Source organism: Anoplopoma fimbria, chromosome 11, assembly GCF_027596085.1.
Source record: "Anoplopoma fimbria isolate UVic2021 breed Golden Eagle Sablefish chromosome 11, Afim_UVic_2022, whole genome shotgun sequence".
NCBI classification, from domain to species: Eukaryota; Metazoa; Chordata; class Actinopteri; order Perciformes; family Anoplopomatidae; genus Anoplopoma; species Anoplopoma fimbria.
In genome coordinates, this window is record NC_072459.1 from 8,489,584 (window position 1) to 8,505,998 (window position 16,415).

Genomic DNA, 16,415 nt, shown 5'->3' on the forward strand with positions numbered 1-16,415 from the left:
GTGTGCCTCGTAAGAGTATCCAAAGTCGGATTCAACAAACTCTCCTCACCAACTTGTCATAAATTGCTTGTTTCAGCCTGATGATTTCCACCTGTTCATGAGCAGGTGCACATCTCTGCCGTTGTTTGATCATTAACAATCATCAATGCCCTCAAACTGATCTTTTTGGGGAAGTTTAATTGGCAAAAAGTAATTTAAGCAGTGACAGAAATGGAACTGGAGAAACTGTTACTAAAGAGTGAGAGAAGAGGGAACAGTCTGATAAAGTGATGCACCTGGACAGAAACCTGCACAAAAAGCTAGTAGAAGTTTCTACTATTGAACTGCAAGTTGTGATGCCAATTATATTTTCTTCACATTTCAAAACTCATACAACAGACTGGTACTAATACTGGACCAATTAAAAAAACTTTTGTCCCCATCAGTCACTTAAGACACAAAAACATGAAAAATAGGGTTGAAAGGTACATTCAATGGTTTAAGAGGAAGGAAATGCAATCAGCACATGTGTTAGAGCTCAAACACCAAATATAAATGTGTTTGTTTAGAAGAAGGCTCCACAGGTCGTCTTTAGAGTTAATTTGTTCCCGAGGCCCGGCGTGTTGTAATATAAATAAAGTCCCTCCACCACTACGCTCACATTATGTGCATTTGCATCTGCAACTGCAATTATATATTGAAACTTGTGTTGAACAAATAATTAAAAGTTGTCAAATGAAGGCAAATATTCACACTTACTATTAGAAAAACAGGAAGCGCTTTCACTCTTAAATTAAATATGAAAGGACTTTTGTCCAGTTTTCATCAACAGAATCAACACGGCTGAAAAAATGTACATATAGCTTTTAATAATAACTCTCAACACTAGTTTTCACATTCAGCGTCATAAATATGTTCTTGGCTTTGTACAACCTGTTTAAAAGTGCTATGTGTAGTATTTTGTGTTTTTCTCCAGGTAGATCACCCTGCGTGTCCACCTCTGAATCATTCTCAGTTTTTTTCTGAACCAGAGGAAAGATGAGAGACACGATCCATCAGTAAAAAGCTGCAGTTCTTCTAATGGCCACAAGATGGTGGATTTAAAAAAGAGAACATTTATAAAGAGCCAAAGCCCTGCTGTAACATCAGCCAGCTCCTGAAACTCTCACCTCTCTTTGTTTTCTTGAAAAGTGACACATGTTCCTTTAGTTTACTACCCATTTTCATCAACAATTAAGTTTGTTAAGCATTAAAAAATATCTATGTTTTTGGTTTTAATCTGCACTGCTCTAAAATATATTTAGGAAATAAATATAATGAGAATTACATGTATGATTTTTGACAACTGTGCATATTTCTTCCGAAATAAGGTCCCATGGTGACCCAACAGAAGGGGCGGGACTTCGCCTCTCTATGGACTCTCATGTTAGCGAATTTACGGTAGATATTGCTGTATAACTTCCATTTAACGGCTCTCTACATTTGCTGCTACTCTTCTGAATTCACTTTAATTTTGTAAATGCAACTTCTGGCCACAGACATTAAATAGGTTCACTTTTGATGCATCTAAATGTATAATATCCATGTTGAAATACTACACATAACACCTTGATTTATGCTGGAGAACACCTTCTTCCGTAAACAAAGGATCTTAATTTCTGGTTCTCAAAGTCACAGATCTCTCTGTTTTTTCATACATATTGATTTTCAGTTAATATATAAAGGATATATCCGTCTAGTAAATTAATTTCACTGTCTCCAACTCTCTTCGACGGGTTAATAATTTTCCTCAAACAGAAAAAAAAAGGGCTGCTGTGCTTTCGTGTTCGGTGGAAGAACCCGTCGCCAGTTCAGACCTAAAGAAGCCGTTCATGGATTCTCAGCACTGCTCCTCCCCCAGAGAGTCTGTGTTCTCCCCCAGGTCTATGGAGGCTGACGTGCCTCTCATCTCGCCTCTCCCGGGGCCACGACCCGGTCCCGGTCCTGGAACAGGGCCCCCGACGACGAGCCCGGCTCTGGCTCCGCCGTGGCCCGGGTAGACCTCCACAGTGCTGGAGATGGACTGGAGGGAGCGGTCCCGGAAGTAGTGGAAGGCCTCCTGGTCCAGGTAGTTCTGCTCCTCCCGCAGACCCTGCTCAAACAGCTTGCGTTTGTGTCTGAACTCGATCACCGTCTTGGTGTAGGAGTTGAGGGTGGTGACGGAGGCGGCCATGCAGCAGGTGAACGAACCCCAGGCCATGCTGGTTGGAGAGGGACACAGGGAGGGAAGAACAAGAAGAAGAGGTAGTGAATATTTCTACTCATGTAGCTCAATGGATGGATGTTGGTTGGTCCAACGCTTTTGGCAACTATTGGTTAGATCGCCAAGAAATTTGAGACAGATATTCATGTCCCACAAAGAATTAATATGTGAAACATCTTGGTATCTGCTTGATAATATGGTCCAAAATATGGTCCAAAATGGTTGACAGACATTCATGTTCCCCAGAAGATAAAACCAAAGGACTTTAGTGGTCCTTGACTTGCCTTCTAGTGACATCATGAGGTTGGCATTTGTGGTTTTGAGTGAAATGTCTCTACAACGATTGGACCAATATTCATGTCCTGCAATTAATTCATCTTTGAAATATCTTGCCACTTACACTATATTCATTGGTAAAAAATGGTTTACAGACTTTCATGTTCCCCAGAAGATAAAACCTGATGACTTCAGTGTTTCTTTGCCTCTAGCACAAACATGAGGTTGGCATTTATTGTTTTGAGTTACATTACATTACATTACAGTCATTTAGCAGACGCTTTTATCCAAAGCGACTTACAATCAGTAGTATATTACATATCAGTTGAAAGTATATGAAACAATTAGGTTGGCAAGAAATTTGGGACAGATATTCAATTCTCCCATTAATTAATCCGTGAAATATCTTGGCACCTACTAGATACATTGATACAAAATGGTTAGAAGAAATTCATGGTCCTCAGATATTGAAACTTGAAGACTTTAGTGATCCTTTGACTTGTCCTCTTGTGCCACCATGAGATTGGCATTTGTGGTTTTGAGTATGAAAAATACTTTGTTTCTAGTGCTAATATCTAGCTAATGTTAGCATACTAACTAAGATGCTGAATGTTAAACATTATACCTTTTTAACACCAGCATGTTAGCATTATCATCATGAATATGTTAGCAATATGATGAAGCTTAAAACACTGCAGCCAGTGCAGCCTCGAAGAGACAAAGGTTTGTTTTTTTGTTTTATTTTTCTTGTTTCAGTGCCAATACAACTTTTTCTCCAATACTAATAAGACAGCCATCTGTCTCCACAGCTACATCAAGAGAAAAAAAGAATAAACAATCATTGCCCTTTATCTCAGAAAACACGAATCTAAACTATGCATCATCATTTTAAATTACTTGGTTTAATATGAGTTTCTTTCTCTTCTGTTGGAACATTAATGTCACTCAATGTGTTCAGAGTCAAACAAAAGAAAGAGGAAAACATTAAGACAATAAATCATAGTTTCACAAAAACATTTATCAAACTGATAAACATCAGTCGCTGACACAATCAGATAACTATTGTTTCAAGCAGAGGACGACTTTCTTTTTGCAGATAGTATGACGCAGTTTGACTGGTGATTTATTACATAATTGATTTGGGTGTCAGCTGTTTTCTCAGGCTGTAAATGGAGCTAAAGAGCTTTAAATTCACACTTTTTATTCATCCTCAAGGAACGTTTTGGCCTTGAGATTCATCACTCCTGATGATTTTATTCCACTTTGAAGATTCTGAGCGACTCCCTGGAGGTGTTTAAATGAGCAGCCTTCACTTTTAACGGGTTCTTGTTCCGGATATTTCTCTCTTTCTGTCGTCATGTTTTATTCTCAATTTCTCATCTTTCAGGGACTCAATAGAAAATGTATCTAATAGAAACTTCTTCTAAAAAGTAGATATCACCATGAAACTTCACCAGTTGATTACTCACATTAAGACAATTCATTTTTGTGTTACAAGTTTTCTGAAATGTTATGTTTAAATATGCAAATAAGGCATTTTCTAATGATCATTTTTGGTGAATTAAGGAGAAATCTACAGACACAAGCAGACAAAGTAGTACAATAAATGTTTTCTTTCCACTAGTCTGAAAGAAGACATGTGATGGAAGCAAATAGCCCCAAAAAAATGTCACTTAAGATCTTTGTTTGTGAATACAATTTTCTGAATTTTAGTGTTTTGGGTCGCTATTTGTAATCCAACAGCAGAAAGAACGGTAACAATTTCACCTATAGGTCCATTTTGTAGCTGTTCTGGAGCCTTTGAACGCCTCACATGATCTTCATCAGCGCATGTAATGTTTTTAAAGTAAAGAATGATGAATTGTTTTTAAGGCAGCGAGGATGAGAAGTCCTTAAAGTGCTCTGTTCTCTCCTCTCTCAGATTCTCTGTCCTTGATCCACTAACGAGCGACGTGAGCTCAGACGGCAGCTGCAGCTCGTCTTCACCATCCAGCCGAGAGCAGCGGAGGTTAAGGTGCTTCCGGATGTCTTGTCTGGCTAATTATCTCAGAAACAAAAGCTCCCTGTGTACCTGAACACACTCCCAAAACATCGACACCCTGAAGAGATGATTTATAGGTGACTGGATTTGTTTATCCGCCGTCGGTCTGATTTTGTGTGGATGATTATTCTGACATTTTAAAACAAGTTAACAATCATCCTTTAGTCAAAACGCAGGGGCCTTTTAACACAACAGGGTTGATTAAAATTAATTATTATTTATGTACGAGTGTGTGTGTGTGTGTGTGTGTGTGTGTGTGTGTGTGTGTGTGTGTGTGTGTGTGTGTGTGTGTGTGTGTGTGTGTGTGTGTGTGTGTGTGTGTGTGTGTGGGTGTGTGGGTGTGTGTGTGTGTGAGACTGACCAGAAGGACCATCCGTAGTCCCAGCTGTGAGGCCTCCAGTCTTCAGGACCCAGACTGACTGTGATCTGGAACACCTGAGTGTACATCATGTGGGCCACCATACCCAGAAGACCTGTAACATACACACATCATTATAAGCAACATTTTCTACTTCAAACAAAATCCAAAAATGGGCAGAAATAAACTATTTATAGTTATTTTCTGTACGCATATGAAGCAGAATCATACATTTGGGATACGGACAAATTTTCCCCTCAAGTTGGACATTTTCAACTCATGTGGTCGTGCTTTTTGGTAGAAAGGCATTAATATTTCACACAGACATTCATGTTATCCTCGGGATGAATCAAAATAACTTTTGATACTTCTCATCTACCAAATCAGGTCAACATTGGTTTTTTTTAACTTGGTTTATGATCAAATACCTGCAGAACTAATGTCGGCTCAGTGAGCCTGGCAGCAGAATTTGTTATGAACTACTGCAATGACCGTTCAAAACGTGTCCGATCAGAACCTGTCCAATCAACAACAAAAAAAGCAGTGTATGCTTAAGGGCGGGGCTACTGAGATTGACAGGTCTACCGGAGACGTATACGGCGTCTCTACATCACTCCTCCTCAGTCCAAATATGGTCACTCCTGTTCACTGGTTGCAAAAAACAAGATGGCGACGGCCAAAATGCTGAACTCAAAGCTTCAATACTGTCACGAAGAATACCTCCACTTCTTATTTTCAGTCTATGAGTCATACATTTCTTAAATGTAATGTTTCTATGTAAAAATCTGTGGAGCTAATATTAGCAGAGTATGTTAGCACATCATTAACTGATGTTGGCACTTCAATGCTACGCTAGCTACTGAAGCTATACTGAATGTCTTCACATGCTGCCTTTGCTATTTAATGATTGTAACAGTGAATAAAGACCTGACCGGCTTTACAGCCGTGGGTCGATTACCATTAACAAAACCACAGTAAATCACTTTACGTCCCAGCTCAACATACTATCAGTGATAAATCAGAACACATGTAACTGTAATAATTAGTCATAACACAGCACTAATTGATTTAACGTGGGACACCCGATCAATTAGAAATAGGGATACAATCCCTCATAAACATACAGTTAATCAAAAAAAGCCACAATGTAAATGAGGGAATGAGAGAGAATGACATTAATGCAGCGGTTATACATCACCGCCTTTCTTTATGTGTGTGTGTGTGTGTGTGTGTGTGTGTGTGTGTGTGTGTGTTTGTGTATGTGTGTCACGTGGAAGTGTGTGATGTGTTAGAGCCACGTGTCTGTGTTTGTAATCAGTGTGTGTGTGTGTTTGAGGCTTCATGCCACGGTAAATATAACTCAGCTGCTTCAGATTTACAGTTCACCATAAAGAGAGCATCATTTCTCCTTGACCTTGACACCGTGACAGACACCTATTAGATATTATATAAGAAATGTGTGTGTGTGTGTCAGATGACAGTTAGTACACAAGGTCATTCACCTGCTTTACTGTCTGCTTGGCTGTAAACATTTTAGCTTTAATGATAGCTGTCACCAATGTTTATGTCCAAACCAACATACAACCAAAATATCTCAACCAGGAGTGTCTGCTACGACCACTGCTGTAATGTTAAATCAAACAATTTTTACAAAGACTAAATACACTCACCAAGCTTTCTGCCCACGTAGCAGCGACTAAGTGGCAGTGATGTACTTAGCAGAAGTACTGGTAGTAGCATTATCTGTTATCTGTTAGCTTTAAACACCATCCAAAACAATAAAAGTGAGCAAACTGTTTCTACCAGGTTGTAACCTCTGTAGTCTGAAAAGTGAAGCCAATGCTGAAGTGTCTTAAAGCGGCATTCTCTCTACTGTCCATCAGGGGGCGACTCCTCTGGTTGTATAGAAGTCTATGAGAAAATGACTTTACTTCTCTCTAGATTTATTCCCTCAGTAAACATTGTAAACATGAGTTTATGGTCTCAATCTCTAGTTTCAAGTCTTCTTCAATACAGCATGATGTTCATTTAGTAAATGATGGTCCATTTAGAGTCAAACAGACCATAAAGCAGTTTGACACCATCACTTTTTGGAGTAATGAGTATATTTTACAATATCATCACCTTTCTCAAGAAAACACAGAGGAGAGCATCCTGACAGGCAGCATAGTTTGAGATACTACCTGACCTTGAACGTACCACCTGATGTGAACTCTCACATCCTGACGTGGATCATAAAATACTTCCATCACCACAACAACTGATGCTGCCTCAAGGCCAAAACAGAGAGGATGAGGTGGTCACATCTATAACTCACTACTCATCATTTATAACACATAAATATGATGTTTTGTCATATGTAGTGGTTGTATTGTTTCAGTTCTCTTAAATGTTCTGCTGTATTGTGTTATTTTTAGTTTCCTAAAATACTTCATTTTATATGGTTACTTCATTCTAAAGTACTTTGATGTGTATAAACATGTTTTGATTCTGATACTGTTTTTACTACAATATGTTTCTATTATAATTCTCTATTAATACAGACAAACACTAAGTATCATGACTTAATCATATTATATATTAGTCTGTTGTATGCTGTTTAAATATACTAGACCTGCTGACTTTGCTGTTATTGATCACTCCACTGTCACTTTTACCTTTTAATTTTTGTCTTCAATTGCTCTCATAGTTTTATTTTTGTACTTCTATTCTCATTTAAATTTTTTCATTGTTTACTTTCTGGATATATCTGTACTTATTTCTGCCCTTGTGGTTCTGCAACAATGGAGATCAATAAAGGCTCATCATCTCTTCATTTTATGGGAATAATATTAATGACACTAATCAAAGAGATGAATTACATTCTCAATATCACATCATATTGGTTCAAACTAAATCAGGTAGGACTGTGACTAACAACATGATCTGGTTCAACATGATTACAGCATTAATCAATATTTTTTTGTATTTACATCCAGTAATTATTTATTTATATATTGGTTTCCAGTTAATGGCAGAATCATGCATCTGTTTGTTTATATATATGTTTATATTTTTACGCTATTGTTTTTTCTTATTCTTCTGTTGGCACACAAATCTCCTTTATGGTTTAATAAAGATATATCTTATTTTATCTTAAAGTACTTTCATAAGCATCTCATGTCATTACAAACTATGTTTTAAATCTATCATCTGTGAAGTGACGGGTAAAGAACAGGAATCGTCCTCACAGCTTCACAGTTTCAGCTGATTCTTTGAAAAGAATCAGTGAAGAAGGGGAGGAAGAGGAGAGCATGTGATCGACACACTGCACACAGAGCCAACTTCTTGTGTAAGAGGTTTAACATGAGTTGGGAGAAAAAAGCCTACAATCCTTCACAGCGAAAGGCTTCCAGAGGATAACCTCCGACCCTGGACGACCGCTGACAAATCGGCATCAGTCTCCCTCCTCATCCTCAGGACACTTCTGAACGTGGAAGTGGGTTAAAGGAAGATGATGTCTGTCTTTCTTTCCCACTTCACCTACTTCCAAACAATACAGGGAGGAGGAAATAATCTATTTATTTTTTTAGGTGTGTCTCATCTCATCTTACCAGACAGCACGGTGAAGACGGCGGCGAAGGCGTTGAGTTTGAGTCCGTCGATGACATTGCTGGAGTGGAAAAGCTCGAGACACATCAGGCTGAAGCCGACCACCAGCAGCAGGATGTAGAGAACCTCGGACACCACGGACAACCACAACACACCTGCAACACACGCAACCCAGTTAAACACAGACAGTGTTTGAAAATAAGAACATTAAAGCATAAAGTAAACCTCTGTCCTGCTTGTACAAGTAGGATTTTCTGGGCAGATTACATTCTTTAAAATGCAATTTTAACCAGTCTTGGAGCTCATGCTAATGCTAATACTAATGCTAATGTCTCCCATGTGAGAAAATTGTCTTTGAATGAGGGAAATGGCTGCATAAAAAACAAACATCACAACAAAACACACACTGGAACAGTACACCTCAACTAAGAACACACATGCAAACATTAGCCTGAGACAAACCTGCCGGCCAATTAAGACATTAACTCTGTTATGAACTATGAAGATTTGAAGGCATACATCTCAAACCAAAAAAACATAACCTCCTTGGCCGAGGTAACTAAAAAATGGTAAATTCTGATGGTTTATTTATTGTTTCAGAGTTTGTTTCACTTAAGAATAAACGTGGGACTCTTGGACGTTTTAGGGAATAAATATGTTCAAATGTAAAAGGGATCAAATAAATAATTTTCCATAAATTAATTTGTTCACAATAAAATGTGTTTTGTGCACCTGGGTTTTTAAATGAGATTACTTACATGTTTTTAATTGCTTAAGAACAATGTTCAGCATTACGACCTACTTTGATGAATTCTCAAATGACAATCTTCAGTAGTACATCTGGAGCAGAAAATACATCTAACCAAATGCAGGAATGACTTGTGGGATAGCGCTCCTCTTGTTCTGACTCAATTTCCCCTTTTTTCTCTCTCGACATTCACAGTGACGCACAAGTTCAAAAAAGAGAAACATAAAGTTGTGTTGAAGGAGCTCATGGACTCTGGAGGTCAGGGTTTTGACTTGTCAAACATCTGAAGCTTTTCTACTTTGCGCTCTGGGAAGAAAATCACAAAAACCTGCCGAAGAACCAGAAAAAGAAAACTGTCTAAGCTAAAAAGATTTCAGACAGAGACGTGATTCAAAAGGATCATAGTTTAGATGGAAGGAGGTCGTTTCGCAAATTACGGAACAGAATAATCTGAATACAAATAGTTAAATATTCTTGCAAAGAGATAAGAAAATTGATTCTGCTTGAAGATCTGCATGTGAAATATGTAGCTGGAGCCTGCAGACAGTTAGCTTAGCTTAGCATTAAGACTGGAAACAGGACAAAATAGTTGACAAGGCTCTGTCTTAAAGCAATTTATAGAACAAAGGTTGTAGAATATTCCCCATTCAGGATTAAATGAGGGTTTGCTCAAAACCAGGTTCTTTGACAAACAATATGGATGGGCAGTCGAGCACAATGACACACCAGGAGAAACCACTTCTGTTGTGATTTATTGTAGACAGGTGGTTGGGCAGGTGAGGCTGGCACAATCTAGGCTGGTTTTCATATATATTTACTCAGACAAACCATTGCTTCCAATAGAAAGTCCAGGGTTCTGCGGTTGGCTAGTGTAAAAGGGCTCACACCTGATCTCAATTCCTCTATATAGGCTCTAATCAATGCAAGCGCAGCCTAGTGGACATGAATACTAGGGATATACCCGAACACGTTTTTCAGAAAAGCACAAATAATGCCATGGAAACAGACATTTTTCCTACCCAAAGTTGCTCATAAGTACTTGTTCCATGTCCACCAGATTACTGAATGTGCACGGCTAGATTTCACATTTACATCAACTTGAAGCTTAGAACCTGTAGTTTCTGTATTTGTTAATTTCCTCCATTTAAAAACTCAGTCACAAGTCATGAACAACCCTGAAGCTAAAAAAGTAAAACAAATCCATTGTATCAGCAGCTGACACAAGATTTCTTTCTTTTAATTTTTTTTTATAATAAAATGTTTCTAATGAAGATGTTGACAACTGTTCATCCACAGCTGAAGCTTCTTTTACGAAACATTAACTTGCTTCCTTTTGACGAAATAATGCCGAAACTAAAATCAACTATCACATTATGCAGACGACACACACATTTACCCGTCTCTTGCACCAAACGATTACAGTCAATAAACAATCGATATAATAGTAAAACATTATTGTCAATCAATACTTTTACTTCGAGTACTTGAAGGTAATATAGCTGATAATAGAAGGAAAGTTTTAAATGCAGGACTTTTATTTGTAGTGGAGTATTTTCACAGTGTGGTATTACTACTTTTACTGCAGTAAAGTATCTGAATTATATTACATCTTCACCTTTCTATATTTCTTTCTCTGTTTTTACTCTTTTTGTGTTTTAAATGTGCTCAACTTTCCTCGTCCTATCTCTCACTCGAACAAAATGTCCGTGTCGACCTTCACTCCCGCTGCTTTCATAAAAATGTGGATATTAGAATTCCATTTTGTAGTATTTTTGTCCTCCAGGCACAAACTGAGGGTGGGGACGTTCAATTGTCCCTCCATTTATTCTGAAACTACTGATGAGACTCTGATGAATCTTCGGAGGATGATGATACATCTCTGCTCTGCCGACAGGACGTGACACTTTGAGCTCAAAACAAGGTGAAGTATTCGTTTTTGATCGGGCAAAGGGGAGGGTGTGTTTGATATCACCACCTGCTTGTTTGACACACACTGATTTGCTCTGTGCTGTGTCGAAGGAGCCCTCTGGTCATACAGGGCTGTACATAAAAAAAAAATCCCATCAGAGCAAAGACATTACGCAGGATGATGAAAAAGTTTTACAACCTTTCTGTGCTTCTTCGCGCTCTGGAAATGTGAACATTTTTAAAGCAGAGAGGAGTTGTCATCCTGTAAGCGAAGCTGTCCTGAGGGTCCACTCTCAGACTCAACCAGCTCTCCACAGTTATCATTTCTAAAAGGCAGAGGCTCCTTTTGAGTCGGCAAGGCTCTCCAACACTTTAACTTATAGAATTAAACAGATTATCTGCTCTCTGCGACCTCAACGCTGAGTTTTCAGGGAGCTACAGGATCCCTGAACAGCCAAAATTGATCAGAAATTTTGTGTCACGCTTTTTCTCTAGGCAAGCTTACTTCTATATTCAAAGTGTTTTATACAAGACATTGAGTGAAATAACAGAATATAATGTTAGCTCTTGCTAACCTCAGTCCACGAACCAATGGGTGACGTCACCATGACTACGTCCACTTCTTATAAATAGTCTATTGATGAAAACCTGAGGTAAAACAAGAGTGAACCTCGGAGAGAGCTTATGGAATTGAGAAGGTTAACAAAACCTGCCTGCTTATTAATTCTAACGGGTGTTTGAATCTACATCAGCAACAATTAATACCACTTGGAAACTCTGGAAAAATATCTTAGCTAAAGACTTTAGTAATGTGTAAACTGGTTGCTAAGAGACATCTGTAGAGCCATCCAATCAGAAGATATATTAAATCATATCATATTTGATGATAAGAAACAACAAAACTGCAGAACAGACTGAGAGAAACACTGAGACATGAAGAAGTGTAGAAACCTCCGGGGGGGGGGGGTCAGTGATAAAAGCAGCACTAACCCCTTTACGATGTGAAGGTGCAGAATAAACATGATGGCTGCTCAGATCCTACAGAAACTACAAACCTGCAGCTGAAAACCTTCAGGATGACAAACACTGAGCGGTGTTTCCTCGTGATGTTGTTTTCTTTTGTAGAACGCGTTCTGCCGTCGGCGTGACTCTAATGTCCGTCTGTCCAGACTGAAATATCTCAACAACTACTGGACGGATTGTGTTGACTCATCATTCATGTTCCCCTCAGGATTAACCATAATAACTTTAGAGACTTTCCCAACAGCCTCAGCTGTGTTTCGTACTAACTAGCTAATGTTAGCATTATGTCATAACATGTTTTACAACATGCTTAGGCGATACTTTATTTATGCCAATAAAGCAAATTTGAATTTGAAATAGATGTGAATATTATCTTTTAACTACTAGATATCACCATGAACATTCCTAAATTGATTTCTTACACAAAGAAAATTATTTCTGAAAGTTTTCTGAAATTGTATGTTTAAATATGCAAATGAGGCATTCTCTTGTTAAATATGTGGCAATACACTTCACATACATTTCCAGAACATAAATGTGAACATTGGATAAAGCCAAGTTCAAAATTCTTGTTTTATTTTGTTGACATTTTAGAGTCAAAGGTTTATACAGAGGGAATTTTGGATATCTTTTTGTATCACTCCATGAATCAGTAAATACTGTCAAAAGCCATAAATGTCCATGTTTTAAGTAATACAATGTTGTATTAATCAGATTATGAATGATATATGAACAAACATCTCTGTAAAAACCTTAAGAATATAGATATTAATGAAACTGTAAAGTTTGGTGTATGTAAGAGCTACTGAAGTGGAGATTTCTGGATCAGTCTGAGAAAAAACTAATTTAGAGAAAACAACCTTTAAAGATATGTTTTGTTAAATTACATACATTTTGAAGACTCTACAGGTGAATAGGGTAAAAAATTAACTAATAGATATCAACATGAAACTTCCCCAGTTGATTACTGACATTAAGACTGTAGTCAATTTTTTTTTCTATTACAAGTTTTCAGAAATGTTAGGTTTAAATATGCAAATTAGGCATTATCTAATGTTCACTTTTGGTGAATTTAGGGGAAAAATAAATGTTTACTTTCCACTAGTCTGAAAGAAGACGTGTTATGGAAGCCCAAAATAAGATTTTTTTTTTTATCTAAAGCAATGTTTGTGCCTTGTCTTAATAATCAGAGTTTTAATGAAGTATCTCTCTGAATCACCAAACTTCACTCTCCAGTTTCTAGTCGGCTGCAGCTTTAATTTCCAGTCGTTGGAAACAAATTTCTGGTTTTGTAAAATGCCTTTAAGGGAAACTCACAATGCAACAATATTGACTTTATTGAAATGTATCAGTAGACGGAGCAGAGTGAGACTTCATTAAACAGCAAATAAAACGTGTTCTGAGGAGCTGATAACAGGAAGGAAGGAGCTCATCAGACCGAGCCGCATATAATTACAACTTTAATTACTCTCAGTGTGTGTGTGTGTGTGTGTGTGTGTGTGTGCTTTTATCTGTGTGTCCGTGGTGCTTGATGTCAACAGTTTCTGTCTCTTATACGTTTTTGATTCCGTCGTTCAGAGATTCACAAAACATTTCCATGTCGGGAATGCAGATTTATTAAGATTTATAACCCACAGGGAATCTCAGTGACAAGATTATTGATTAATTGATTAAATGCTGGATTTAGGATGTAAAATTAAATCAGAAGAGTTGTTTTTAGCAAATAGAATTAGGGCTCCATCTAATGATTGCAGCGATGTCACTACTGCTTAATATTTAAATTCATTTCAGGAGTATTTAATTAAATTATTAAGCTTAAAGAAAAGGTTTTGAGCTCAAACTAAAATTGTCTTTAAACGGCTTGATTTTAACCACAGTTATACAATCTCACAGGGTTTGAATGACACAGAGAAAACGAAGAATATTGTTAAATGAGAAATAAAACCATTAATCAATTCTAGATTGATTAATTTCCTGTCTGCTGACTAATTAGTTATTCTTATTAGCTCTAAATAAAATAATAAAGAAATGAATTCATGCAGCGTATGATACATGCTGATTTAATGTTGTATTGTTTTTTATTAAATCATATTCACAGGAGAGTTTTCTAAGCTACTTCCATTGTAGTCTTTGTTTTTTATCAGTGAACAAACGTGGCCTTTTTGAAGACATTTAACACTTGTTTTGTTATGGTGATCTCCAGTTTGTCTTCAATCAACATTTATTTTCTTAGACAGCTTTTGTATTGATGAAGACAACCACAGGCAGCTCAGTCTCCAGGTAAAAATGTTGAGGGCGTAGGTTTCAGAGGTTGCAGAGCAAGTGACGTAGTATGTCAAGTGACTGTTACATGGAAAAATAACAAGTATAACGAGCAGTAAAGTCCAGAAAGGGCAGTTATTAACAACGCTAGTTAAGTTGTTACGGTTGTTGCGTTACGTTGTTACTTTATGTAAAAAAAGTCCCCTAAAAGCTGTTGTTTATCATTTTTACTAGTTACTAGTTAAGTAGTTAAGTCACGTTGTTACAGTTGTTACTTTACTTTGTGTCGGAAAATCATGAAAGGCCAGTTGTTGTTTAATAATGCTAGCTACGCAGTTATGGTTGTTACACAATGTTTCTACGGTTGTTACATTATGTTGTTACAGTTGTTACATTATGTTTTTACAGTTATTACGTTGCATTGTTATTTAGCAGTTACATTATTTTTTAACCTTAGGCAGATAGTTTTGTTGCATAAATCTAACCATTTGTAATCATATAAGGCTGATATGAAATGTACTTATGAAACTTATTTTTGGTTTGGAAAAGTTGAAATTCAATGTATCCCGAGGTTTGCAGAAACCATTGTATATGTCTGTCATAATTGGATTATGCTTTGATTTGTAGTGTGAAAGCTCAGAAAAATTTAGCATAAGAAACATTTTGTCTCTTTATTCACCGCGTGATATTTTCCTCAGGAGTTGGTGGGGACCAAAAACAGAGTTTAAAGAGAGAATAATGGACTCATTCATTTATCATTGCTCTGTGTTTGTTGTGTACTGGTTGCTAACACTTTCCCCATAACAACTTTACAATATGTGAATTGGCCCAAAAACTTTTTAATTAGGTTAAAAAGTAGGTTTGTTTTTAGGCAAAAAACTAAATAAATAAAACACATACTGCAGCATTGAGAACAGAGATTGGACAGTTAATAAATCAAAAGTAAAATCTTAATTAAGAAAAATGTGGTTGGTGGCTAGTGGTGCATTTCTCAGGTTGGACTTTGCACTCTGGAGTGTTTTCTTGTAATCAAATTGGATTTTCTTGTTTGTTTATTTATTTTAGTTTTCATTAAGAACGAACTTGGATCTGAGTGAGGAGCAGCTGTGTGTTATGAAACACAGCAGTGAGCATGTTGAGACTCAAAGGAAGGCAGATTAACATATTGCATCCTTGTGTGAAAGGCAAGGTCGCTCGGCTCGATGCATCATATCATCCACCGCTGCTCAGTGCAAAACACCCCTGCTCTTCCTCCAGATGGCATCAACAGACGAAACCATCGCAGAACTTTCATTATTAACTACCTGCTCTGCATGAAACAGCGAATTAGAGGGCTACGCCCACATGCACCAAATATTCCCTTTCTTCTGGACGCTCAAATATTCCTTTTATGAGCTGCAGAATAAAAAACACAAAGTGCTGTTGGAAAAAAAAAAACCTGCTCTCATCTGCAGTTAGGAGGAATCTGGATGAGATGTTCTCTCATTATCCAGCTCCGGATGCATACAAATATATTCTGTCTGTTTTTCATAAATGATCCTATTAAAAAGAAGCAAAAAAAAAAAAAAAGAATAAAAGCCAAAGCAAACAGTTCCTTCAAACATCAATGATGACAGAAATATGAAGCAATTAAGAAGGATACCTATAAAATTTTAAAAAACTGATTTGTTTTGGTTCAAAAATGTTAATTGACTTGATTAAAAAACAGGACTGACGTGTATCGACAGGTTCAGCAAAGCCTGCTGAGAAAAAAAATGATTAATTCATGAAGGTAACATATCTATAATGAAAAAAAGATGCATTCATCTGAAAATATTGCTCACTACATTCTTGATGGAAACATTTGGGACTTTGGTAAATTGGCTTAAAACTTATGTGAACGTCAGGCGTCATCCTCATTTTTGTTCGGGTTCAGGTGCTTATAACTTCCATAAATCAAAACTGACAACACACCGGAGAAGACGGAGCTTGTTTCATTTCAATTAAT

At 37.2% G+C, this 16,415-nt stretch overlaps 1 protein-coding gene across 1 annotated transcript in view; it reads right to left on the reverse strand.

Moving 5' to 3' along the window:
• Positions 1-886: 886 nt before the first annotated feature.
• Positions 887-16,415, reverse strand: part of gsg1l (gsg1-like) — a 28,516-nt gene continuing 12,987 nt past the window's right edge. Inside the window, exons 3-5 of the mRNA XM_054607233.1 lie at positions 8,490-8,642; positions 4,900-5,011; positions 887-2,219 (exon numbers count right to left, since the gene is read on the reverse strand). Coding sequence (XP_054463208.1) covers positions 1,859-2,219; positions 4,900-5,011; positions 8,490-8,642 — 626 coding nt within the window. The 3' untranslated portion in view covers positions 887-1,858. The remainder of the gene's footprint in view (positions 2,220-4,899; positions 5,012-8,489; positions 8,643-16,415) is intronic.